The 25,028-nt window shown below is 50.8% G+C and overlaps 3 protein-coding genes across 7 annotated transcripts; 2 read left to right on the forward strand and 1 right to left on the reverse strand.

Moving 5' to 3' along the window:
• The first annotated feature begins 1,292 nt into the window (after positions 1-1,292).
• On the forward strand, positions 1,293-10,235 carry MADCAM1 (mucosal vascular addressin cell adhesion molecule 1). Of its 2 annotated transcripts, XM_035119535.3 has the most exons (5): positions 1,293-1,492; positions 2,402-2,668; positions 4,553-4,867; positions 6,546-7,262; positions 9,002-10,235. In XM_035119535.3, the coding sequence occupies exons 1-5, from the start codon at positions 1,441-1,443 to the stop codon at positions 9,106-9,108; spliced, it is 1,458 nt and encodes a 485-aa protein (XP_034975426.3). In that variant the 5' UTR covers positions 1,293-1,440; the 3' UTR covers positions 9,109-10,235. The 2 variants fall into 2 exon arrangements, with proteins under 2 accessions (XP_034975426.3, XP_034975425.3); XM_035119534.3 differs by lacking the exon at positions 9,002-10,235 and having other exon boundaries at positions 6,546-7,584.
• A 4,589-nt stretch (positions 10,236-14,824) lies between these two features.
• LOC118087659 (uncharacterized) lies at positions 14,825-19,560 on the reverse strand. Of its 4 annotated transcripts, none has more exons than XM_088673038.1 (2): positions 19,433-19,560; positions 14,825-15,884 (listed from the first exon to the last, which is right to left on the reverse strand). In XM_088673038.1, the coding sequence occupies exon 2, from the start codon at positions 15,869-15,871 to the stop codon at positions 15,170-15,172; it is 702 nt and encodes a 233-aa protein (XP_088529164.1). In that variant the 5' UTR covers positions 15,872-15,884; positions 19,433-19,560; the 3' UTR covers positions 14,825-15,169. The 4 variants fall into 4 exon arrangements, with proteins under 4 accessions (XP_088529164.1, XP_088529163.1, XP_088529165.1 ...); XM_088673037.1 differs by lacking the exon at positions 19,433-19,560 and adding an exon at positions 18,679-19,092 and having other exon boundaries at positions 14,825-15,907; XM_088673039.1 differs by lacking the exon at positions 19,433-19,560 and adding an exon at positions 18,656-19,092.
• On the forward strand, positions 18,927-23,403 carry TPGS1 (tubulin polyglutamylase complex subunit 1). Its single transcript, XM_035117235.3, has 2 exons — positions 18,927-19,825; positions 22,607-23,403. The coding sequence occupies exons 1-2, from the start codon at positions 19,473-19,475 to the stop codon at positions 23,136-23,138; spliced, it is 885 nt and encodes a 294-aa protein (XP_034973126.3). The 5' UTR covers positions 18,927-19,472; the 3' UTR covers positions 23,139-23,403.
• The last annotated feature ends 1,625 nt before the right edge of the window (positions 23,404-25,028 follow it).

Below are 25,028 nucleotides of genomic sequence, written 5' to 3' on the forward strand. Positions count from 1 at the left end.
TACTTCAGCCTTTGAGGTCCAGCAAGCAATCTAACGAGCAGAAGTTGGGAAAACTCCTGGTCCAGATGGCCTCCCGGCAATTTATTATAAGAAATAGGAAGAAATGTTATTTATTTCCTTGAAAGACACAATGAATGATATACAATGGTACCTTGGTTTATGAACACAATTGGTTCCGGAAGTCTGTTCATAAACTGAAGCGTTCATAAACTGAAGCGAACTTTCCCATTGAAAGTAATGGAAAGTGAATTAATCCGTTCCAGATGGGTCTGCGGCATTCGTAAACCGAGGTGTTCATAAACCGAGGTTCCACTGTATTAATCAATGGGACCTTGTCTCTGCCATCAGCCAGATGGGAGGGGTATAATTAATAAATTATTATTATTATTATTATTATTATTATTATTATTATTATTATTATTTTCGGATGGAAATGTCTATAACATCACTTCTTTCAAAACATGCTAAAACAACCCCGTCGCTTTTGCTCGTTTTCTTGAAAGGAGGCCTTGAATGCCAGCCTCCCAAATCCTACCCAGGTAGGGCGAGAACCTCCTTGCTTTCTGAGAAGCCTATCACTGCATGAGCTATGGATCTGGCTCTGGCTGCTATCTGGAGGAAGCAATCCCAGAACGATGGCTCATGCAGAGTGGCGACGGCCGACTCTTTGCCTAGAGGGGTTGAATGATCCACACGCAGAGCTGCGGGAGATTTGCCCTGTCCTCAGAGGAGGCTGCCCTGCGCAAATTGCTGCTCTGGGGCTAGCCCAGATCAGGGACTCTGACAGAGACACGACAGACAAACTCTTCTTTCTTTCTTTCTTTTTAAGAGTTGGTAATCCCGCTGTGGGTTCGCTTGGGAGAAAATTAGCATTCCGAACTGAGTGACGCAGCGCCGTTGGTCAGGCCGGGTTCTCGGTATCATGCAGAGATCTAGCAGGAAGGCTCCTTCGCGCAGGGTTGCAGTGGGTTTCCCCCTGAACGGCTTTCACGTGGGAAACGGCTTTTTTAAAATTGGAACACCTCCAATAAACAGAATGCGATTCGTCTGCTGAAGAGCGAGGTTGAAGAGTTAATTGCTCCTCTTAATTCTTTTTCTCTTTGATTAAAAGGGCGGGTGGAGTATTTCTGGAAAAAAAATGCTAAATCCAGGATTCTATCATCACTTGGATTATGGGAAGAGGCAGGCCAAGTGTGGGGGGGTGGATATTGTTTTTAACCCCCCCACCCTGACAAAGGGGTGGGCGGGGCCACCCACCTTAGATTTAAGAGGTCCTGTTGTCATTGAGTTTCGACCAGACTTGGAATCTGCACTGGGGCGAGAGTGCTGTGAGGAAGGAAGGAAGGAACTACATTGATTAATTTGAAGAGAGACAGGCTGTTGCTGCTGGAATAAGTCTGTGAAACTGTAGGTAGCAATATTAACTCGAGTGCACAGGGCATGGCAACGATCAGCTTGGGATTCCTGTTCGCCTTCGTCAGGCTTGGCTGGGGTAAGTTGGATCATTCCCCCACTCCACCCCACCCCCACCCCCCAAAATTGCCATTTTTTAAAAAAGAGAGAGAAATAAATACATTCTTTCCCCTCCGCCATCCATGACTTTCCCATTAAATAATAATAAAAACACAATTTTCCCCACGACTGTCCCAACAGAATGCTTGAAAAATTTGCAACGTTTCAGGTTAGCATCTCAACAAAATGCCATTTGTAAAAGGAAGAAGTGCATTGTCTGTTTTGGTTTTCCCCCATTATTATTTTTATTTTAAAAAAGAAGATTTCTTGCACAACTAAACATATTTAGCTGGCTGCTTTCCTCTGCACCTCGCCCGAGCAAGCCAGCTCCCAGGCCTTTTAATGGAACGAGGCTGCCCAGGGGTGTTGGGGTGGCAGTGAAAAGACAAGTCGAAAATAATAATAATAATAATAATAATACCATAATAAAAATAATTTATTAATCATACCCCGCCAAAGCATCACTGAAAGGATGCGGAATTCGCTTTTTTGGGGGGGTGGCGGGAAGAAATACAAAAATATTGGGGGGCCTTACAATTGCCACTAGATGTGTGGGCCGTTATGGCACTGATTCTACAAAGTTTCATTTTTTCCTTAACTCCGAGCCACCTTGAATGCATCTGTTGGCTCCATATCTACGGAACTCCCTGCCACAAGACATTAACCCCTTCAGAACTGGCTTTGAAACTGCCCTCGCAACACCTTTTAAATCTAAGGCACTTCTAATTAAGAAGCTGGCTTTAAAAATAAAATTTTGTGGCAGCAGCAGCCAGCAGGACCAATGGTCAGGGGACGATGGGGGGTGGAGTCCAGCCACAGGGGACCCCATTCATGCATCTGTCCGGCCCCCCCTCAGCACCGACCTCTCTTTCCCCTCTGTGCCATGCAGGTCTTCCCAGTTCCGTCCTGACCGTCCACCCTCAGAAGGCGCTGGTGGAACTGGGGGGCTCCGTCCGGCTGACCTGCTCCACGGACTGCCCCGGCGGGAAAGTCCAGTGGGAAGGCCTGGACATTGACCAGGGCGAAGTCTTCTCCAACAAGACGCACAGCATCCTGACCATCGCCAAAGCCGCCGTCAGCACGGAAGGAGCAAAGTTTTGCACAGGCCAGTGCCGGGGGGCCTCCGACCAGAAGAGCGTGGAGCTGCAAGTGTATTGTAAGTGCAGAGCTGGAGGCAAAGGGCTTGGGGGCCGTTGGGTGGGGGAACCTTCTGCATGCTAAGCGCCTGCTCTGCCCCTGAGGTCGCAGCTGCCTGTAGAAGGGGCCTCACGTGGCGTCAAGGCATAGAATAATAGAATCATAGAATTGGAAGAGACCACAAGGGCCATCCAGTCCAACCCCCTGCCAAGCAGGAAACACCATCAAAGCATTCTTGACATATGGCTGCAATGCCTCTGCTTAAAGACCTCCAAAGAGGGAGACTCCACCACACTCCTTGGCAGCAAATTCCACTGCCGAACAGCTCTTACTGTCAGGAAGTTCTTCCTAATGTTGAGGTGGAATCTTCTTTTTTGAAGTTTGAAGTCAAGGCACATGCTTTGCATGCAGAAGGCGTTCAAAGTTGAAGTCTAGGAATCTGGACATCTCCCTCCTGTCCTTTGAAATTAGGCTGAATTAAGCAGAATCTGAACACAAGAACAATTCTCCCCTCTTGTGGTTTCCGTCACTCGGAAGCTCTCCAACGTTCTTAATGCATACCTCCATTATTTATCTTTATCATCATCATCATCATCATTTATTCCATTGCTATCCCACCATGATCTTCCAAGGATCTCAAGGTGGCGGGTGTGGTTCTCCCACTCCCCATTCCACCCTCGCAACAACCCGATGAGGTAGGCCAGGCTGAGAGACAGGCCCGAGGTCACCCGGCGAGATTCATGGCAGGGCGCGGATTCGAACCCTGCTCTCTCCCAGGTCCAGGTCCAGCACTCTAACCCAGGGGTCCCCAAACTAAGGCCCAGGGGCCAATCGCCTTCTCAATCCGGCCCGCGGACGGTTCGGGAATCAGCATGTTTTTACATGAGTAGAATGTGTCCTTTTATTTAAAATGCATCTCTGGGTTATTTGTGGTGCATAGGAATTCATTCATATATTTTTTTTCAAAATATAGTCCGGTCCCCCCACAAGGTCTGAGGGACAGTGGACCGGCCCCCTGCTGAAAAAGTTTGCTGACCCCTGCTCTAACCGTTAATGTGGTTTGGAGGATGGATGGCGGCGAACAGATTGAGGTTGAATCCTGACAAGACAGAAGTACTGTTTTGGGGGGACAGAGGGCGGACAGGTGTGGAGGACTCCCTGGTCCTGAATGGGGCAACTGTGCCCCTGAAGGACCAGGTGTGCAGCCTGAGGGTCATTTTGGACTCACCGCTGCCCATGGAGGCGCAGGTCAATTCTGTGTCCAGGGCAGCTGTCTACCAGCTCCATCTGGTACGCAGGATGAGACCCTCCCTGCCCAGAGACTGTCTCGCCAGAGTGGTGCATGCTCTGGTTATCTCCTGCTTGGACTACTGCAATGTGCTCTATGTGGGGCTCCCTTGGAAGGCAGCTAGACTGGTGACTGGGAGCGGCCGCCAAGACCATATAACACTGGTCCTGAAAGACCTACATTGTCTTCCAGGATGTTTCCAGGCACAATTCAAAGTGTTGGTGCTGACCTTGAAAGCCCTCAACGGCTCAGTATACCTGAAGGAGCGTCTCCACCCCCATCGTCCAGCCCGGACATTGAGATCCAGCTCCAAGGGCCTTCTGGCGGTTCTCTCCCTGTGAGAAGTGAGGCTGCAGGGAACCAGGCAGAGGGCCTTTTCAGTAGTGGCACCCTCCCTGTGGAACACCCACCAGATGCCAAGGAAATAAGCAACCATCTGACTTTAGAAGACATCTGTAGGCAGCCCTGTTTAGGGAAATTTTTAATGTTTGATGTTTTATTGTGTTTTTAATATTCTGTTGGGAGCCGCCCAGAGTGGCTGGGGAAACCCACTCTGGCGGGTGTAAATAAATTAGTAGTAGTCGTAATATTAACACCCCACGGGCTCTTTTCCAGCTTTCCCCGATGCCTTGCAACTGGACTCTGAGCCAAAGATTCTGAGGGCTGGGCAGCCGGCCCGCCTCGAATGCTTCTTGAGCAAGGTGTACCCTCCGGGCGCCCTGACGCTGAGCTGGTTCCGGGGAGAGGAGAGGCTGGAGGCTGCAAAAGAAGAAGAGCACATGGAGGATTTTGACCAACAGCTGATGTTTTATCGCTCCGTCCTTGAGGTCCCGACGGCGGCAGAGGGAGCAGCCTACAAATGCGAAGCTACTCTGGACGTCGAGCCGGACATGTTCCGCCAATCCAGGGTGGCCGCCGTGAACCCCCAAAGTAAGCTTTGACCGTGTGCAAAACCCACAAGCAGGAGACCCAAGCATAAGAGACCCAATGCTTCCCTCCTGCCGGTTTTCTGCACCTGGGATTCAGAAGAATCTCCGCCTACTAAGCCCCTGATCGCTTTATCCTCCCTGAATTTGTCCCATCAGAGGTTGAATCCTGACAAGACAGAAGTACTGTTTTTGGGGGACAGGGGGCAGGCAGGTGTGGGGGGCTCCCTGGTCCTGAATGGGGCAACTGTGCCCCTGAAGGACCAGGTGCACAGCCTGGGAGTCATTTTGGACTCACCGCTGTCCATGGAGGCGCAGGTCAATTCTGTGTCCAGGGCAGCTGTCTACCAGCTCCATCTGGTACACAGGATGAGACCCTCCCTGCCTACGCACTGTCTCGCCAGAGTGGTGGTCTGGTTATCTCCTGCTTGGATTACTGCAATGCGCTCCCTTGGAAGGCGACCCGGAAACTGCAACTTCCGTAATCCAGAATGCAGCAGCCAGACTGGGAGTGGCCACCGAGACAACATAACACCAGTCCTGAAAGACCTAACATTGGTTCCCAGTATGTTTCTGAGCACAAGTCAAAGGGTTGGTGCTGATCTTTAAAGCCCTCAACAGCCTCGGCCAAGTATCCCTGAAGGAGCGTCTCCACCCCCATCGTTCAGCCTGGACACGGAGGTCCAGCTCCGAGGGCCTTCTGGCGGTTCCCTCCCTGTGAGAAGTGAGGTTACAGGGAACCAGGCAGAGGGCCTTCTCGGTGGTGGCACCCGCCCGGTGGAACGCCCTCCCATCAGATATGAGGAAATAAACAACTATCTTGACTTTTAGAAGACAGCCCTGTTTAGGGAAGTTTTTAATGTTTAATGTTTTATCGTGTTTTTAATGTTCTGTTAGGAACCGCCCAGAGTAGCTGGGGAAACCCGGCCAGGTGGGCAGGGTATAAATAATATACTACTACTACTACTACTACTACTACTGCCAACCTAGCAGTTCGAAAGCACGTCAAAATGCAAGTAGATAAATAGGAACCGCTACAGCGGGAAGGTAAACGGCGTTTCCATGTGCTGCTCTGGTTTGCCAGAAGCGGCTTTGTCATGCTGGCCACATGACCTGGAAGCTATACGCCGGCTCCCTCGGCCAATAATGCGAGATGAGCGCGCAACCCCAGAGTCGGTCACGACTGGACCTAATGGTCAGGGGTCCCTTTACCTTTACCTTTACTACTACTACTACGATTAAAGCCCTCCAAGTTGATGGCTATCACTGCCTGCTGTGGCAGGGAGTTCCACAGTTCAACTGGCGGAAGGCCTTTTTAAAAAATCTGTCCTGAATCTTTCAGCATAGTATGCCTTGGGGGTGATAACTGCTGATTCTATTCCTGGCGCATAAATCGACTTTTTCGAGTCTGGATGTTTTGGACTACAAATCGCATCATGATCATCCCTCACCTTTGATCATGCAGGTCAGGGCTGGCGGGAACCGTGGCTCAAAGCATTGGAGGGCACTGTGTTGGGGGAAGGCTGACGTTGACATTAAAAATATGGCATCAACGCCCAGCCCTTGTTGATAAAAAAGAAGAAGTGGCTCGGATTAATCAACTAAACTCTAGTTGATTAATCTTCCGGTGAAAATCTTGTGAATGCCTTTTTTTTAAAGATGCAAAAACCTTTGGTTTGCAGCCACACAGGTGCCCAGCGCTACAGAGGAGGCTACCTTTGCTCTCGTGACGGAAAGAACAAGCCGTGTGGATACTCTGGAGCTGGCCATCACCTCGCCGGCGGCAACCACCAGTGGCCTTCCCCTTCTCTCCACCACCGAGCCCCCGACCACGACGCCAACCGCTTCTCCCACCCCACAACCCCTTTCGGAAATGAGCAGCCCTTCCCCGACAAGGAATCCTGTTGTGGAGGTGAAGACGAGCTCTCAGAACTCTGGGACCGGGACCGGGGCCAACACCGTGCAGGTCCCCGTCTCGACGTCGACGCCAGCAACCTCGCAAGCCCCTCACTTGACAGATGGACCACCTGCCACCGCGTCCGTCCCCACCACAGCTGGCAGCCTCGTCACCCTTGCCACCCAAAAGCAACGCAGCTCCTCCACCGCCACGGACCCCTCCAAAGACCCCTGCCGCCCCGTCATCACTCCTGTCCCCACCCAAGGGAGCACGGGGGGCACCCTGCGGATCACGTGCCTCACGGCCAACTGCAGCAAGGACGTCCACGTCCGATGGGTGGAGACTCCCGTAGCTAAGTCCCGGTACCGCCAGGAAGAAGCCAGGGGCTGGTCCACCCTGGTTGTGGAGAGCGTCTCCCTCGAGCATCAGGGGGTCTACCGGTGCCTTGCGATAGCCAGCCAGCCCCGCATAGCCAGCTTGACCATCTCCATCGTGCCTAATGGTGAGCGGACAGAGGTTCCCTTTTCCTTCTTCAGCAGCGTCTCAAATCTGCCTTTGGAGGCAGGCCTCTTCAGGTTCCTGCTGTCATTTTCTGTCGTTTCATTCTGGCCTCCGCAAAATCCCTGCTGTCCATTGCGGGACAACCGCCCGTTGCCGCCTAGGGGGTCCTCCCCTCTTGGCCCTTTGAACCCCTAGGGTCCCCCCGTACCAGCACTGCTTTTTTATTCCACCGGCCTGAGTGGGGGGGAAACCCTTAGATTTGAGTTTTAGCACACATGAAAAACTTAAAAAACAAATCCTTACTGTATTTCCTGATGAATAGCCTCTGGACTATAATGTAACTTAAATAGAAAACTATCTTTAGGAAAATAAAAAAAATTCCTTCAGTAGCACCTTAAAGACCAACTAAGTTTTTATTTTGGTATGAGCTTTCGTGTGCATGCACACTTCTTCAGATACATTTGAAACAGAAGTGTCAGACCCTTATATATATACAGAGGGTGGTGGGGGTGGGTGGGGGTGGGTGATGGGCTGATGGGAGTGGTAAACCTGTGGATGGCTGTTAACGACTGATGACTGACAGCCATCTACAGGTTTACCACTCCCATCAGCCCATCACCCATTCCCACCCACCCCCCCCCACCCTCTGTATATATATAAGGGTCTGACACTTCTGTTTCAAATGTATCTGAAGAAGTGTGCATGCACACGAAAGCTCATACCAAAATAAAAACTTAGTTGGTCTTTAAGGTGCTACTGAAGGAATTTTTTTATTTTGCTTCGACTCAGACCAACACGGCTACCTACCTGTAACTATCTTTAGGAAGATTCCCCCCAAAAGCATTTTATTTTAAAAATCCGATTTAAATAAATAAAAAGATCTGATTTAAATAAAAATAATTGATTTTTATCTACAGTGTCTGAAACCAAAGGGGTGCATTCCTTGGCAGATGTGAATTATCCCCCCAGCTCTGACTTCAGAGTTTTACACTGGTATCACTGCTTTCGCCAGGCAGGTGTCTATTTATATCTAATGCACAGGCCAATCCTAAAGTTGTGGGTTTACGATGCTGCGAAGGCCCGGGATAAGCCTCCAGAAGAGCTTCCGCCCTCAACCCACCCTTTTGCATTCGCCTGTACCGTTACCACCAGTCGCTATTGGGGAGACTCGGCTGTGGCTGGCAAGCTCTGGAGCTTGCAGTGGGGAGAAAGAAAGGAAAAATACCATACATGAGTAGCGGAGCACAAAACGGGACAGGAGCACGTCTTGCACTGTGGCTTAAGGTTCTGGGGGCAACCTCAAGCTGCTCCTCGCCACAGATTGCGCCAGGCTTACGGAAACCACTGAACTGTACCCCACCAGGGCTCACGCTGTCTCCCTTTCCTGAAGGAGCGTCTCCACCCCCATTGTTCTGCCTGGACCCTGAGGTCCAGCTCCGAGGGCCTTCTGGCAGTTCCCTCCCTGCGAGAAGCGAGGTTACAGGGAACCAGGCAGAGGGCCTTCTCGGTGGTGGCACCCGCCCTGTGGAACGCCCTCCCATCAGTTGTCAAGGAAATAAACAACTATCTGACGTTTAGAAGACAAGCGAAGGCAGCCCTGTTTAGGGGAAAATTTTAATGTTTGATGTTTTATCGTGTTTTTAACATTCTGTTGGGAGCTGCCCAGAGTAGCTGGGGAAACCCAGCCGGATGGGCGGGGTATAAATAAAAAAATATTATTATTATGGTGTCTCTCCCCAGCTACGTTCAGCACAGAAACCGCCGTCGCCATCGGAAGTACCGGCTCCCTCCTGGGGGTGGTCATCACCGGGTATGTGGCCCGTCGCTTGTGGCGGCGACGCGGCTAAGAGCAGGTGGCTCCATCGACACCCGTCTCTTCCCTCTCTGCAGCGGTTACCGTGTTTGTTTCCCCCTGAATTTTTTCGGGGAGCCTTTGAGGGAGGACACAACCCACCCAACTCCCGCCAGCTGCTGCTAGGAGGACTCAGTGTTTCTTTCGGCGCTTCCTGGTGTCACAGAGAAGAGGCAAATCCAGCAGGGGAACCCTACCACCTGAGCGGAGGGGGGTCGACCCTCCCCACCCACCGATAGACAGGAGCAACTTCTGCCCAGACTGAAACCATACGCCGGAATCCGAAGGTCATCCGAGTCTAGTTGTCCGGTCAAACCTTGTTCCCTCCTTGACATTTTTTGAGGCCGTGACCCTAAGCACAGTTTACTTTCGGCCACACATGAAACTCAGTGGGATTTGTGTTTTGAGTCGGCCTTTTTTAGGGTCGGGGCAGCGGGCAGGAGGCGAACAGAGCCTCCGGAGTTTTGAACACTGCAGAAGAGAGACTGGATGGAAGCTATTCCTAGAGAACTGTAGAGGTGTGGGCCCAACATCTCGTCCATTTCCCCCTCTTTCGCAACTCTTGGACCCAAGAGGTCTATAGTTGGGTTTGCTGGCTGGCCAACAGACCCGAGCACAAATCAAATCAGGTATTTCTTCGTGGACTTTTAATTGCCAGAGGTTGCGGCGATGACTACGGCCTTAGGCAGCCGAGCATCGCAGAATCGTAGAATTGGAAGGGACACCAAGGGTCACCCCCTGCGACAGGGGAATCTTTTGCCCAATGCAGGGCTTGAACCCACGACCCTGTGATTAAGAGTCTCCTGCTCTACTGACTGAGCTATCCCCCAGGGCTCTTCTGGTCGCTTCGATTTGCCAGTAATGGAACTTCCACAGTCAGGGGAAGTCTCTCTGGGCTGTCCGATACTTAAAACAGCAGGGGAATGGGACATTACCTGTGGACAGGGCGGGCGCCAGGCAAATATTTGCTCCCATTAAGTGAGTTCATCCAGAAATGCCCTTGTCAACTGCAGCCACATCCCTAAACAGATTGCTTTGTATATAAGCCCTATCTATTGTACATACAGTTGGTTTTTTTGTAGAGATTACCACCACTGTAATTAAACGGGGTTTTTTTTCCACATCGTGTCTGCCTTCTATGATCTTAATGAGCCTTAACCCTAAAGCAGCCCCATCTGTCGTGGGAAGCCAGGGTTCCTCAACTGCTTAGAGGACAGCTTCTTCTATTTCATGGGTAGGCAAACTAAGGCGCAGGGGCCAGATCCAGCCCAATCGCCTTCTAAATCCGGCCTGTGGACGGTCCGGGAATCAGCGTGTTTTTACATGAGTAGAATGTGTCCTTTTATTTAAAATGCATCTCTGGGTTATTTGTGGGGCCTGCCTGGTGTTTTTACATGAGTAGAATGTGTCCTTTTATTTAAAATGCATCTCTGGGTTATTTGTGGGGCCTGCCTGGTGTTTTTACATGAGTAGAATGTGTGCTTTTATTTAAAATGCATCTCTGGGTTATTTGTGGAGCATAGGAATTCGTTCATCCCCCCCCCAAAAAAATAGTCCGGCCCCCCACAAAGTCTGAGGGACAGTGGACCGGCCCCCTGCTGAAAAAGTTGGCTGGCCCTTGTTAGGGGAAGGGGGCTGCGCTCAGTGACAGAACACCTGCTTTGCATCCAGAAGGGCCCAGCTCCAATCCTTGGTCACTCCAAGTTAACAGGATCGCGGAGGAGGCAGGTGATGGATTTAAAAGACCAGGCACTGCCAGTCAGTGCTGGCTAAGCAGGCAAGCAAGGTTGACCTGAAATAAAGCAACTTTCTCGTCGCGCCATTGGCTTGAACCTTCTAATCCTAGCAGCAGGGAAGTGAGTCCCCAAAATGAGGCAAGGGAGGAGCCAACACATAGCAGGTTTCACAGGGGAAAGGCAACCAACACATAGCAGGTTTCACAGGGGAAAGGCGGCAGCAGCAACTAGGCTACATTCAATGCGTTTTTAATCGGAACAGTCGTTTCCAATCCCCATTCTAGTCCCGACATTACAAAATGAACAGGTTACTATTGCCTTTTACATAAAAAAGGAGTTTTGAGTGTACAGTGGTACACCTTGGTTGTCAAATAAATAATCCGTTCCGGACGTCCGTTCCAAAACCAAAGCGTTCCACAACCAAGGCGCGTTTTCCCATAGAAAGCAATGCAAAACGGATTAATCCGCCCCAGACTTTTAAAAACAACCCCTAGAACAGCAATTTAACATACATTTTACTATCGAACTAGACCACCGGTCCATAAAATGAAAGCAATAAACAATGTACTGCAGTCACACAATCAATCAATCAATCAATCAGTAGCTGAACTGGGTTCCACACAGTCATAAAAAAAAAGAGAGAGCCACAAGAACAAAAATGCAAAATAAATAGCAAAAACAGACAGACCTCAGCTTAACACTCAAAACAGAAGTGTGGCACTCAAATTGGAAGCGTAGCACTCAGAACGGAGCACGTTCAGCTTACGAAAAGAGTTCGCAAACCGGAACACTTACTTTCCGGGTTTGCAGTGTTTGGGTTCCAAGTTGTTTGAGTACCAAGGCGTTTGAGAACCGAGGGACCACTGTATTTAACCCTCCCGAAGTTCCTTAACAAAACTCTTCAGTGCGCAGCACGGACAGAGCGCATCCAATTAACATTTGCTCAGTTTTAAATCACACACGGCGTGTCCATTTCCCCCCAAGTGGACTTCTGCGAACTAGGTGCGCACCAGACAGATCGTTGGAGGGTGGGCAGGGGGGGTAAGGCTAGCCCATTTCCTGTCCTCAGGCTTCCCCCACACAATCTCCCAAGTCTCTGCCCCACAAATAAGGGATGGGAAAACCTGTGACCCTTTCAGATATGGCTGGATCCCAATCTCCATCAGCTCCAGCCAGCACAGCTAAAGGACAGGACACTGGGAGCTGTGGTCCAACATTGGGGGGGGGGGCGCAGAGGTTTGCACACCCATTTGAAACTGATACACACCACCTGGGCAAGTTCAAGCCGAGAGAGGGCCAAAGGGGTGCTTTCGACCCCCATCTCCCGCAGCCGGAGCAGCTTCTTGGCATCTCTCACCCACTGGTGTCTTATAATAACAATAATTTATTATTTAAAGCCCGCCTATCTGGCTGGGTTTCCCCAGCAACTCTGGGCAGCTCACAACAGAATATTAATAATAATATTAATAAAAGTGATAAAAGATCCAACATTAAAAACTTCCCTAAACAGGGCTGCCTTCAGGTGTCATCTAAAAGTCAGATAGTTGTTTATTTCCTTGACATTGGCTCCCAGTATGTTTCCAAGCACAGTTCAAAGTGTTGGTGCTGACCTTTAAAGCCCTAAACGGCCTCGGTCCAGTATACCTGAAGGAGCGTCTCCACCCCCATCGTTCAGCCCGGACACTGAGGTCCAGCGCCGAGGACCTTCTGTCGGTTCCCTCACTGCGAGAAGCAAAGCTACAGGGAACCAGGCAGAGAGCCTTCTTGGTAGTGGCACCCACCCTGTGCAACACCCTCCCATCAGAGGTCAGAGAGATAAACAACTACCGGACATTTAGAAAACACCTAAAGGCAGCCTTGTTTAGGGAAGTTTTTAATCTGTGATTTGATGTATTTTAATGTTCGTTGGAAGCCGCCCAGAGTGGCAGGGGAAGCCCAGCCAGATGGGCGGGGTATAAATAATAAATTATTATTATTATTATGACATCTGATGGGAGGGCATTACACAGGGCAGGAGCCACCACCGAGAAGGCCCTCTGCCTGATTCCCTGTCACCTCACTTCTTGCAGGGAGGGAACCGCCAGAAGGCCCTCAGAGCTGGATCTCAATGTCCTGGCTGAACGATGGGGGTGGAGACACTCCTCCAGGTATACAGGGCCATTTAGGGCTTTTAAGGTCAGCACTGACACTTTGAATTGTGCTTGGAAACGTCCTGGGAGCCAATGTAGGTATTTCAGGACCGGTGTTATGTGGTCTCTGCAGCCGCTCCCAGTCACCAGTCTAGCTGCTGCAATTGCCAGGGCCTTCCTGTGTCTGTTTACGCTGGAGGGTGGGGGTTAAAAGAGCCCTTTATTATTATTATTATTATTATTATTATTATTATTATTACAGGTAGGTAGTCGTGTTGGTCTGCCGTAGTCGAAACAAAATTAAAAAATTCCTTCCAGTAGCACCTTAGAAACCAACTAAGTTTGTCATTGCACACAAAAGCTCATACCAATGACAAACTTAATTGGTCTCTAAGGTGCTACTGGAAGGAATATTTTAAATAATAATTTTATTATTCATATGCTGACCATCTGACCTGGCTGTCATAGCCACTCTAGAAGACAGCCTACAAAATATTAAAAGCAGAACCAAACCTCAAACGCCAAAAAGCAGCCTGTGCCCTGGCAGCAAAGGCAGCCAAAACTGACTTCGCTCAGCCTGTGGTTTGCACCTAGACGTCAAAGGCGAGTGGGTTTTTTGTCACCGCTTTGAGTCCAGCCTTCGCCTAATGACAAGAGGGTGGATACGACCCCAATGCAGAGGAATTGGTGGAAATAACTGGAAATGACAGAACCAAGGTCCTCAAGTTAGCTTTTGGGCAACCTGGTACCTTTCAGCTGCTTGGAAACAACCACAAGCTTCAACCAGCCAAATCCCTTGCAATACAGGAACCCCTGGCAGGTGGCTGTCCAACCTCTGCTTAAAAACCTCTCAAGGAAGGAGATTCCACCACCTCTCAAGGGAGTCCATTCCTCTGTCAAACAGCTCTTGCCATCCGAAAGTTCTGACGATGGTGTTTAGACGGAATCTTCTTCCTTATATTTCAAAGCTATTGGTTTGGATCCTCCCCTGTGGAGCAGCAGAAGGAAGGAAGCTTTCTCCACCTGTCTTGTGGCAGCCCTTCAGAAATTTGAAGGTGGCTATCCTATCACCCGTCTCCCCTTCCCCAGGCTAAACACGCCCAGTCCCCTCAACCGTTCCTAATCAGGCTTGCTTTCCAGACCCTCGGTCATCTCGGATGCACACCTTCCAACTTGTCAACATCCTTTTTAAATCGTAGCGCCCAGAACGGGACGGTATTCCAGGTGTGGTATGACCAAGGCAGAATAGAGTGGTTCTATGACTTCTCTTGATCTGGGCACTAGACTTCTGCTGGTGCAGCCTAGAAATGAATTAGCCTTTTTTGCTGCTGCATCACCCTGTGGACTCATGTTAACCTTGTAGTCTACCAAGTCCCCAGAATCCTTTTCACATACCCTGCTGTCAAGCCAGGTGTCCCCCATCCTATATTTGTGCATCTGGTTTCTTCCTGCCTATGTGCAGAACCCAGACCTTCCAAGTGTCCCTATTTTCCAAGGACACCCCCAATTTAGAGAAGCTGCCCTGGGTTATTATCATAGCTGCCAAGTCTCCCATATTCCTCGGGAAACCCCTGTTTTTCCAGCCGTTCCCAGCAGGAAAAACGGATTTTTTTGTTTTTTTCCTGGTTTACTTACCGGCCGGGGGAGGCTCCTTCTGCGCATGTCTGGAGTCTCTGGACATGCGCAGAAGCGATTTCTACCGCGCCGGCCATTTTGGAACTGGGCGGAGCATGCTCAGAAGCGACTTTTGATGCTGCTCTGCCCAGTTCCAAAATGGCCGCAGCGCGACTTCCGGCATGGTGGCCATTTTGGAACTGGGCAGAGCAGCATTGAAAGTTGCTTCTGAGCATGCTCCGCCCAATTCCAAAATGTCGGCAGCGCTACTTCCTGTCTGCCCATCCCTTATTTTTTCCGGCAGGAACTTGGCAGGTATGGTTATTATTTGATCCTGGAATGTTCCACTTTTCCTTACTTCTGTGGATGCAGCCCTAGAATAGCATTCGCTTTCTTTGCCGCTGCATCACGCCGTGGACTCAGGTTAAGCTTGCGGTCCACCAAGACGTCCCCGCCGCCCAATTCTCCTGCCTTGGCATTTGACGGACAGCCTTATCCCTTCAAAGCGGGGAGGAGTAGGAGGGCTCTCCTCCTGGCCAGGGTCTCCTCTGGCGCAGAAAAGGAGGGAGGACCGCTCCTAGCTGTGCATGTTCCGCATGTGCTTTAAGAGATTGGACTTGTGGTTGAACGCCTTGGAGCAGTGTTCGCAGCTGAAGGCCGGCTGGGCCTGGTGGGTGCGGCGGTGCTGCAGGAAGGTGGACCGGTGGGTGAAGGCCTTGGCACACTCACCGCAGCGGTACGGCCTCTCGCCCGTGTGCACCCGCTCGTGCTCCTTGACGGAGGCCTCCCACTTGAAGCGCCGGGCGCAGTGGGCGCAGGCAAAGGGCTTCTCCTGCGTGTGGATGCGGAGGTGCTTCACCAGGCATGAGGTGCGCTTGAAGCGCTTGGGGCACAGGTGGCAGGCGAAGGGCGCCTCGTCCGAGTGCACCTTGCCGTGCTTGTCCAGGTCGGCCTGCAGCTTGAAGCGCTTCCCGCAGGTCCGGCAGCGAAAGGGCCGCTTGGCCGAATGCACCAGGCGGTGCTTGATGAGGTCGGCGCAGCGGATGAAGGTCTTTGCGCAGCGCTTGCACTGGTAGGGGCGTTCGCCCGTGTGGATGCGCTGGTGCTCCCGGAAGTTCGTCAGGTACTTGATGTCCTTCTCGCAGACATCGCAGCGGAAGACGTCCACGTCGGCAGGAGAGGAGGGGGCCTGGGGGCGCCTCGGCTTGCCCGGCCGGACCACCACCTTCTTCCTCTTTTTCCGCGGGCGGGTTTTAGGAGGGGCCCGCCCGGCATCCATGAGTCCCAGGCACCTGGCAAAGATGGAGCAGAGGATCTATGGGGGTGGTGGGGTAGATTTATTTCATAAAATGCATACACCGATTTATTGGAAAAGGAAAAGAAAGATTACTGGGAAATGATACCGTGTTTCTCACATTATAAAACACCCCTACAAAATAAGGCATGGCAGGATTTTTCTGAGGTGGCAAAATATAAGGCATACCTCGAAAATAAGCCATACCGCAGGTCTGTGGCAAAGAAGAGGAAAAGGAAGGGGGCTGCTCGGAACCGGCTGCTGCTGCTGCGTTAACCCCTGGGACCCGGCTGCAGCCTTTGTGCGCGGTGCGCGAAGCCCCGGGACCCGGCTGCAGCCTTTGCGCGTGCCGCGCCAAGCCCCGCTCGCAGACAGGCAGGCGCGCGAACGAACGAGGGAGGTGTGGAAATGGCCAGGAGAGGCTTCCCACCCACCCCTCCTCCTCCCTCGGCCTTCACATACGATAGCTGGGCAGCCAGTCACCGGCTCTAACTACGGTATGGACTTTTAACCTCAGGCGGGGAAATGGGGTGGGGGTCGGTTGGCGGCGAGGGAGGGGCGGAAGGAATCTGAGGGGTTGCATGCTGACGCGCATCTTGCCCCCGCCGCGCAAAGTGGGCTGAGGATGCGCGCCCGGCTGAGGCGCAGGCATGGGGGGGGGAGCAGCAAACGTTTCCTCAGGCAATCCGAAATAGACTCCCTTGCCTGCCTGCCTGACTCAATCAACTCAGCAAAACCACCTCCGCTCCCCAGCTCACTGCCCGGTGTGGGAGCGAGAGGACACACACTCGCAACAGGACACGCAAAACACGATAGTGGGGGGCGCTATTGCACTACCCATGTACCGTAATAAAAATAAGACATCCCTTGAAAATAAGCCATGGTGTGTTTTTTTTGAAGGAAAAAATAAATATAAGACATGTCTTATAATATGAGAAACACGGTATACAGTTGTTCTTTGGCTTTGGAACAGCTTAGTTCCCGAACGTTTTGGCTCCCGAATGCCGCAAACCTGGAAGTGACTGTTCTGGTTTGCAAACTATTTTTGGAAGACAAACGTCCGACAGGGCTTCTTAACAGTGTGTGTTGTTTGTGTTTGTGTGTACCCCAGGCATACACACACTTGATTTCATCCTCCCAACTTCTTGATTTCATCCTCCCGACCCAAGCTCTGCAGTTTGACTCTTTATTTCTCTTATCCGTTTTGATTGGGGGTGGGGGAAAGCAACCAGAAGCAAACATATAAATAAACACAGGCGGTTCCGGTTTCCGCCGGCAGGAATGGCGGACCTGTTTTCCATCTCTCTGACCTTCGTGAGGAATTTGGCGGTTGCTAGGGGAGTAAATGGCAACCCCCTACCCTCTCCGGGGGTTACGGAGAGGGGCCGCTGGCCCGCGATGCCCCCAGACCCACTCCGACTGTTTATGGAGTGGGGGGAGCTTGGGCTGAAAAGCACTTACGAGGGCCAGGACTCCCGGACGCTAATCTGCATGGCGGGGATTTCCATGGTTAAAGAAGATAATTAGGCTTAAATCTATGGACATACTTCAGAAGGAGGGGAAGAAGCGCTGTTTACTGCTGAGAAATTTATGCTGCTGAGGGAGAGGAGTCAAAGGCTGTACTACATCTGGAAGAAGGATTGATGGGGACGGAGCGATAAGGGAAGTGAGTTTTTTTTTTTTTCATATATGTTGCCTCGTACCTTCCCGGACGCGATGTCCTGGCTTGTTTGGAGTGAAAGAGAAGCAAAAGACTGTGTGAGTTGAACTTTATAACTGTTGTTACTGAGCATACTTTTTAAAAGATGTGGAGTTGCCGATGAGAAAAGCCCCCCCCCCCCCCTAGTCGGACGGAAGGAGTTCGGGACGCGTTCGGAGGATTTATGAGCTGTGACGCACTTTAAATTGGAGCAGCGACCTGAAGCTAAGTTCAGCTATAGGGCATGGAGATCCATTAATTTACCAAGAGTTTATGGTTTGATGTTTGGGTCTCCTGCCTGGAAAAGCTGTAAATTCTATAAAGATCGTAAATCTTCATAGCTATGAGAGAAATCGAAAGTGATTTGAGCTTTTCAAGATGGCGCTGCTTCGAGCTGCTTCGACGCAACAGGGAGCTCCACTAAGAAGATTTATGGGGAGGCTGGACTGATTAACTCACACAGGAGAAAGAACATCTGTGAAACTTTGTTTGATATTTATCTCAGCAGCTGGGAAACAACCGGTTGAGTGGAAAACATCTATGTGACTGTAAGGGGAAGATCTGGATTATTATGAACTTGGAGGACGATTTGAACTTTAGAAAAAAGACGGCAGTGGACGGTTGCGAGGAATTCCCAATTTCTTGAAGCATGGGAACCCAAATAAAAAATTCTTTAGATGATTTGGCATAACATTCGGTTGGATTGATATATATATGTGTATAATTTGAAATATTGAATGTGATATAATTGGTTTTAATTGGAAAATTAATAAAAATATTTAAAAAAAAACATATAAATAAACACAGGCACGTGCACCCAAGGGACAGAGGTGGTCTTGGTTTCTCTGCCCCCACGCCCTCCTGCATGCTGGTTTTGCATCTAGGCTGAAAATTTAAATAAATTCTGGGGGGTGGGCAAACAACAACAACACAGGCTGATTAGCAACCCACACCGTTACTGATAAATAAACAAATACCATGCAGTCACTCCTGTGAGCATTGCAAAGCCCTTAATAGCTTTGCAATGCTATTAGCCCCCCCCCCCAAAAGGCACCCCCATGCAATCTCACTTTATGCAAACCCCGCCACTTACTGAGCTCCAGCAAGAGGGGGCTGGGGACCAAACTGCCAACGGAAGCAGATAAAACTCCCCAAGTCACAGCTCAACCGGTACACTAAGAGACGGAAACAAAACCAGCCTTTTCTGGCATAGTAAGGATAAAGTCACGTTGCCCATACTAAAGATGGCTGCCTTCCCCTCACGCCCGCCCAAAGAAAATGCCCCTTTATCCCCGTGAGTTGGCGCAGCTGCTCCAACTCTCGCGCCACTTCCTCTATCCTGACGGAGCCCCGGAGCAAGAAGGGATAGACCGGCGGGGGGAAATACACACTCGAATAACTATGATTTAAAAAAAAATACTGGATATCTATCAGCGATATGTAGCACATCCTGTTGACGCAAGGTAGCGCTGCCTTATGCCTTAGCAACTTTATGGTAGAGCGCGGCCTATACTTCCGGTAATTATGGAAGGAGGCGCTCTAGCCTTTTCCCTCTTCATGGTGGAAGCTCTCCACAACTTTTGAACGGAAACATCCCCGTGTTTGAAAGCGCTGGGAGGAACCGCGGAGCTTCCTGTTCCGTTCCTAGGCGTTTCTATACCCTCCGGCTTGGCTGTTCTTGATTAAAATAATAATAATAACAACATAACAACAATAGCCGCTCGGTTTAAAACAAGAATGGCGGCCGCCTCAGCTTCTTCTCTTCCCTCGCCGGCTTTTGATTGGCTGCCCGTCGCAAGAGAGCGAGGCGCGGCCCTCACCCAAAATGGCCGACGCACGGCCCTCACCCAAGATGGCGGCCGGCGCTAAGCGGCGCCCTCAGACAAAATGGCGGCCACCGAGAAGCGGCGCTCGTCCCCTGCGGCGGCCGGGAGCGAACCGGTCCGGCCGCCCCTTCCCTCGAACGGCGCCCCGTCCGAGAGTGAAGCGGAGTTCCTCCTGCAGGCCGGCGTGAGCGACATGGTCCGCGAGGCCCTCCTGAAGGTGCTGGAGGCGCGCCCTGAGGAGCCCGTCGGCTTCTTGGCCGGTTACTTCGAGAGGCTGGCGCAAAGCGGCCCTGAGGAGGCGGAGGCGGGAGAGGCCTTGTCGGCGGCCGACGGCGGCGGCGAGCCCCGGGGGCTGCTGCGGGGGCGCCTCGGCCGAGCCTTGTGGTACCTGAGCCTGGCTCACCACTCCCACAGGTGCGGCAGGTGGGAAGGAAGGCCGGGGCGGGCAGAACTACAGCGCCCAGAATGCACCGGGCAAAATTCGGGGCTCTTTTGCTGTGTTTTGGCGCGCGCGGCCTCCTGGGACATGAAGTCTTCCCCCCTTCCTTTTCAGAGGAAAAGGGAATTAGGCTTTAAAAACGATTTTTTAAAAAACAAGTTCTTTTATAGGCTGCTGTACAATTCCCCTCGTTCCATGCAGCACGTTTTATATATTGGGTTCAGCTGAGTGGGTGCATTCGTGTGTGGTTTTTTTTTATCTTTCCTTTTCATTGCATTTATTTTTCTTTAAAAAAATTCAAAATCTGTTATTTCCTCCAAAGACCACAAGGAGGCTGCGTTTTGCAGCTGCTTGCCCTCCGTATTTTACAGTCGCAACAACCCTCCCAGGTAGGCCAGTGAGAGGTCAGGCGTCCCGGTGAACTTCGTGGCGGAACAGGGATTTGAACCCGGGATGCACCCAGGTCGCTCTTAGCTGCTGCGTGGCTTTCCATGTTCGTATGACAGAAACTGGGCTGCTTCTCCCTTTTGCTTCAAAACAGCACGGCCTAGTGGTTAGCACGCTGGGCAGGGAAACCGGTGTTAACAAAATCCCTCGCCTTGGGCCAGCCGCCATCTCTCAGCCTAACCTACCTTGAAGGGTTGTTGTACAGGTAACGCGGTGAGGGTAGGAAGAACTTCACTTGTGCTCCCTTCGGCCTCCTCGGAAGAAGGGTGGAGATGAAGCAGGGAAAGTAATGAAATGTTAAATGAACGACTGCACCACAGCGCCATTTTAGTTGGGAGCAGACCCCTGCTGAACTCGTTGGATGAAGGGCGGGATCTAAATGGAGCCGGTTGATAACGTGTTTTTATTTTAGGACGTTTGCCTTGCACCTTTTTCTTCTGTAGTAAATGTTATTCCACTGACACTGACTCAAGGCGCCTTTACAGTCTATGGTTCACCCCTTTTGAGGGAGTTGTTTAAATCTGCAGAAGACTTGAGAAGGTGGCACAACAGCCATCTTCAAATAACTTGAAATGCTGCCACTTGGAAGACAGAGCAAGCTTGCTTCCTGCTGTTTCAGAGAGTAAGGCCTGAAACAACAGACTCAAATGGCAAGGAAGGAGATTCTGGCTAAGCATTGGGGGGGGGGGACAACTTCCTAAAAGTAAGTACTGTTTGACAGCAGGATGCAATACCTAGGAAGGTGGTGGACTGTCCTTCATTGGAGATGTCTGCACTCTGTGGGCGCCACTACCAAGAAGGCCCTGGTTGGACGCAGAATAATGGACCACTTGCTGTTCCACCTGGGGTTCCCCAACTGGTTTCTCCCACCATTCCTCTGTCCCCAACCAATCCATAACATGGTTTCAGCGTACTGTTCTCACATTCGCTAACCATGTGCCTATTGAAATAATTTTTAAAAATTAAAAAATAGCCTAGTAGCACCTTAGAGACCAACTAAGTTTGTTCTAGGTATGATTTTTCGTGTGCATGCACACTTCTTCAAATACTCGTGCCTATTGGGAAGCCAGGTAGCGCTGTGGTTAAACCACTGAGCCTAGGGCTTGCTGATCAGAAGGTCGGCAGTTTGAATCCCTGTGACGGGGTGAGCTCCCGTTGCTTGGTCCCAGCTCCTGCCAACCTAGCAGTTCGAAAGCACGTCAAAATGCAAGTAGATAAATAGGAACCGCTGCAGCGGGAAGGTAAACGGCGTTTCCATGCACTACTCTGGTTTGCCAGAAGCGGCTTTGTCATGCTGGCCACATGACCTGGAAACTATACGCCGGCTCCCTCGGCCAATAATGCGAGATGAGCGCGCAACCCCAGAGTCGGTCACGACTGGACCTAATGATCAGGGGTACCTTTACCTTATTGGGAAGCCTGCAAACAGGATTTGAGGATGGAAGTGCTCTCCCTGTGGTTTCCAGCACCTGGGATTCAGAAGCATTGCTGCCTCTGACTGCAGTGGCCTCACGAAAGGGCCGTAGCTCAGTAGCAGCTGGTTTGCATGGAGAAAGTCCCGAATTCAATTCCCAGGATCTCCAGTTAGGGCTAGGAGAAAAAAAACATCGCCTGAAATATTGCAGAGCCACTGCCAGCCAGTGTAGACCGTACTGAGCTAGCTGGGAAAACAGTCTGACTCAATATAAGGTGACTTCCTACGTTCCGGAGCATAGTCATCATGGCCCAGTAGTCTGCAGAAGCAGAAGAATCTTTATTTGCATCAGCCTCTCCAGACATTACAAATAAAATAAAATGTACTGAAGATAGAGGTAAAAACTATAGAAAATACATTTGGGGGGTTTACATCAATAATCAAATAATCGATCTTATTCTTAATTGCCCCCGCTTGCAGTTTTTGCTGTCACCTTATCACCTTGATCTGCTAAAAGAAGGAGCACCGTAGCAAAGGTTGAGCGACCCGGCATAAAGAGTGCTAGCCAGAAGCACATGAGCCACTGACCTAATACTGCCACCTCCACAGGGACATAAATGTTTTTCCAGTGGGATTTTTTTGAAATCGACCCTCAAGTACAGCCAATGGCTGTATATTCAATCTTGCAAAAGTGAAAGCGCGTCTGTATTTTGGAATTGTTAAATTCTGCAAACAGGGTGCCCGAGTTTCAAAATGACTAGGTGAGAAATAATCATACCGTGGGCAAAATTTCCTCATCATAGCCAGATTATTCGGTCGCTCAATTTCATATAGGGCGCTGACTAGTTAAACTGTCTGCTTTACCAGTGGTCTGTTTTTATGTTCCTTCCCGTAGGATGGCCTTTAACAACAACGTGAGTGTGGCCTATGATTCCCTGTCTGCCGCCGGCAGGCACAAGAAGCCCGGAGTTAGCGGGAAACTCTACAGCGAGCTGCTGAGACTGATGTGCCAAGACAAGGGAGCCCCAGAAGACATCGCTCTGCCCTTGCTGAGTAAGGTCACCTGCCGAGACCACGAGGCGGTGCCCTTTGACATCTTCCGCTACGGGGTCCTCACCTGCCTGGTCCTCCTTGAGTTCCTGGCCAAGGCAGATTTGCTTTTCAACACACTGGCCGGCGGCTCTGGGGCGGCGGACAAACGAGTCTGTGCGGCGGTCCTCGGGACCCTGGAGGACGCCCTTTGCCCCGCCGAGGTCGCTGCCCCCATCCGCTTCCTGGAGGCCGGGTCCAAGCTTGGGCCGGATTGCTTGGCTTCGGCCATGGACAAAGCACTGGCTGAGCGGAAACCCAGCGTGGTGATGAAGAAAGAGGAGTTCCTGCAGAGAGCCTCGTCCATCTTCGTGGCGAGAGTGAAACCCGTCGAATGAGCTCTTAAGCGGGGCGGGTGGGTTTGTGCTTCGTCTGGTTCCCTGATCACCACCTGGCTGTTCATCTAGGGTGGAAAGAGTGACAGTGCCTACTTCCTGTTTGGGGCCGGCAATGGAGAGAGATCGAAATGTAGCAACAGTGGATCGACTTTGCTGCATGACTGATGTCCAAAATTGCTGCTCTTTGTTGAGTAAATCTCATGTCAAACACTGGATAGGTTTGAAGGATGATGGGAGATATTTAAATTGGGTTATTTATATTGCAGATTGTCTCAAGATTTCTTTCTTCTTCTTTTATTACACCACACAAGTCATTGAGCCAGTCCACACCTTTCCTGGGTGTGCCCAGAATGTGGTCCTGGCTGCCCACCTACCCCAGTCAGATTTTGGAAATCTGCACACAAGTCCAGTGTTTTCCTACTGTGCCTTTTTGCTCTCAGTGGTGAACTGTGTTGTAAGGTCAGCTGTGCCCCGAGCTTAGACTTTTTAGGTTTATTTCTTATTTCAGAACATAATGCATCGCTTGGTTGTTTAAAATAAAACCACGAAAAACTCAAAAGTGGTTTTTGAAAGGAATTAAACAATACAATTTTCAGCAAAAAGGAAAAAAAGAAACAGCTTAGAAAACCGCAATTTGAAACATTCAAAAAATTAAAATCGGGAATAAACTAAAAGCAGGTTAGAACACTTCAGCATTCTAGATCTATGTACGGGATTGTCTTAACAAAAGTGTTTCTAGCCAACACCGAAAATAGTGCAGTGAAGGTGCTGTAATGCTGCTTTTTTTTTACAAATGCACTTTGGAACTCCCTGCCTAATTATGTCAGGCAGGCACCTTCCACTGCACTCTTTTCGGCACCTGCCTGGTGCTCAGGCATGTTCCCAGGCTACATCTCCACACACACTTTGCCTGACTCGGATGTGTCTTTGAAGGGAGAGAATGTCACTCGCTTGCCTCTACAGCAGCCCAAACTGCGGCCCTACCTAACAGGACCAGCGGTCGGGGAAGATGGGGATTGTAGTCCAAAACATCTGGAGGGCCGAAGTTTGGGGATGCCTGCTCTACAGAAACCTCTTGACTTTTGCATAGCTGGGATACGGAAAGGTAATTGTAGAGCAGGGGTCGGCCGGTTCACGGTCCTGCAGATGCCGCGGTGGGCCGGAGTGCCCGCACACACATGCGCAGACACTATTTCTGGCGTGGAGGAGGTGTGCACAGTTTCCTATTGGCTGCAGGAGCTTCCTGCAGGCAATGGGAAGCTGGCCAGCGTCACGGAATGCACTGCTTTAGCGCGGCGCACGGGAACCGACTGAGCGGGTGGCAGGGGTCCATGGGCTGGTTAAACGACCCCCATGGGCCGTTTGTGGTTGCCGACCCCTGTTGTAGAGATCCTGTTATCCGCTTTCACCCAACCACATGCCTGTGGCCCTGCGGAAGCTTGCCCAGAAGCAAATGTGGCCCTCAGGTGGTGGTGGTGGGGAGCTTCCTTGCTCATGGTTTATTTGATTGGAGGACAGTAGAGCCATAGCTGCCAAGTTTTCCCTTTTCTCGCGAGGAAGCCTATTCAGCATAAGGGAAAATCCCTTAAAAAAAGGGATAACTTGGCAGCTATGAGTAGAGCAAGCAAGCAGCTTGTTGACAGAGAAAAAGGAAAGTATTGTAAACACAAGCCTACTAGGAACTGCTAACTCTAACACTGAAATTAGCACAGGGACAAACAAAGGAGGATGCCTTCGCCCCAATGTGACAAAAAAAAAAGACGGACAACCCCCATCCACCCACCCACTGGCGGAGTAAGGGACTGTGGTGGGTGCGGACTGCCCCAGATGTCATCCCTGTGGGGGGTGACATCGCCGTGCTGCCCCCCCTTGCTACCTCTGCCTCTGCCC

Source organism: Zootoca vivipara, chromosome 6, assembly GCF_965207765.1.
Source record: "Zootoca vivipara chromosome 6, rZooViv2.hap1.1, whole genome shotgun sequence".
In the NCBI taxonomy this organism is placed as follows: domain Eukaryota; kingdom Metazoa; phylum Chordata; class Lepidosauria; order Squamata; family Lacertidae; genus Zootoca; species Zootoca vivipara.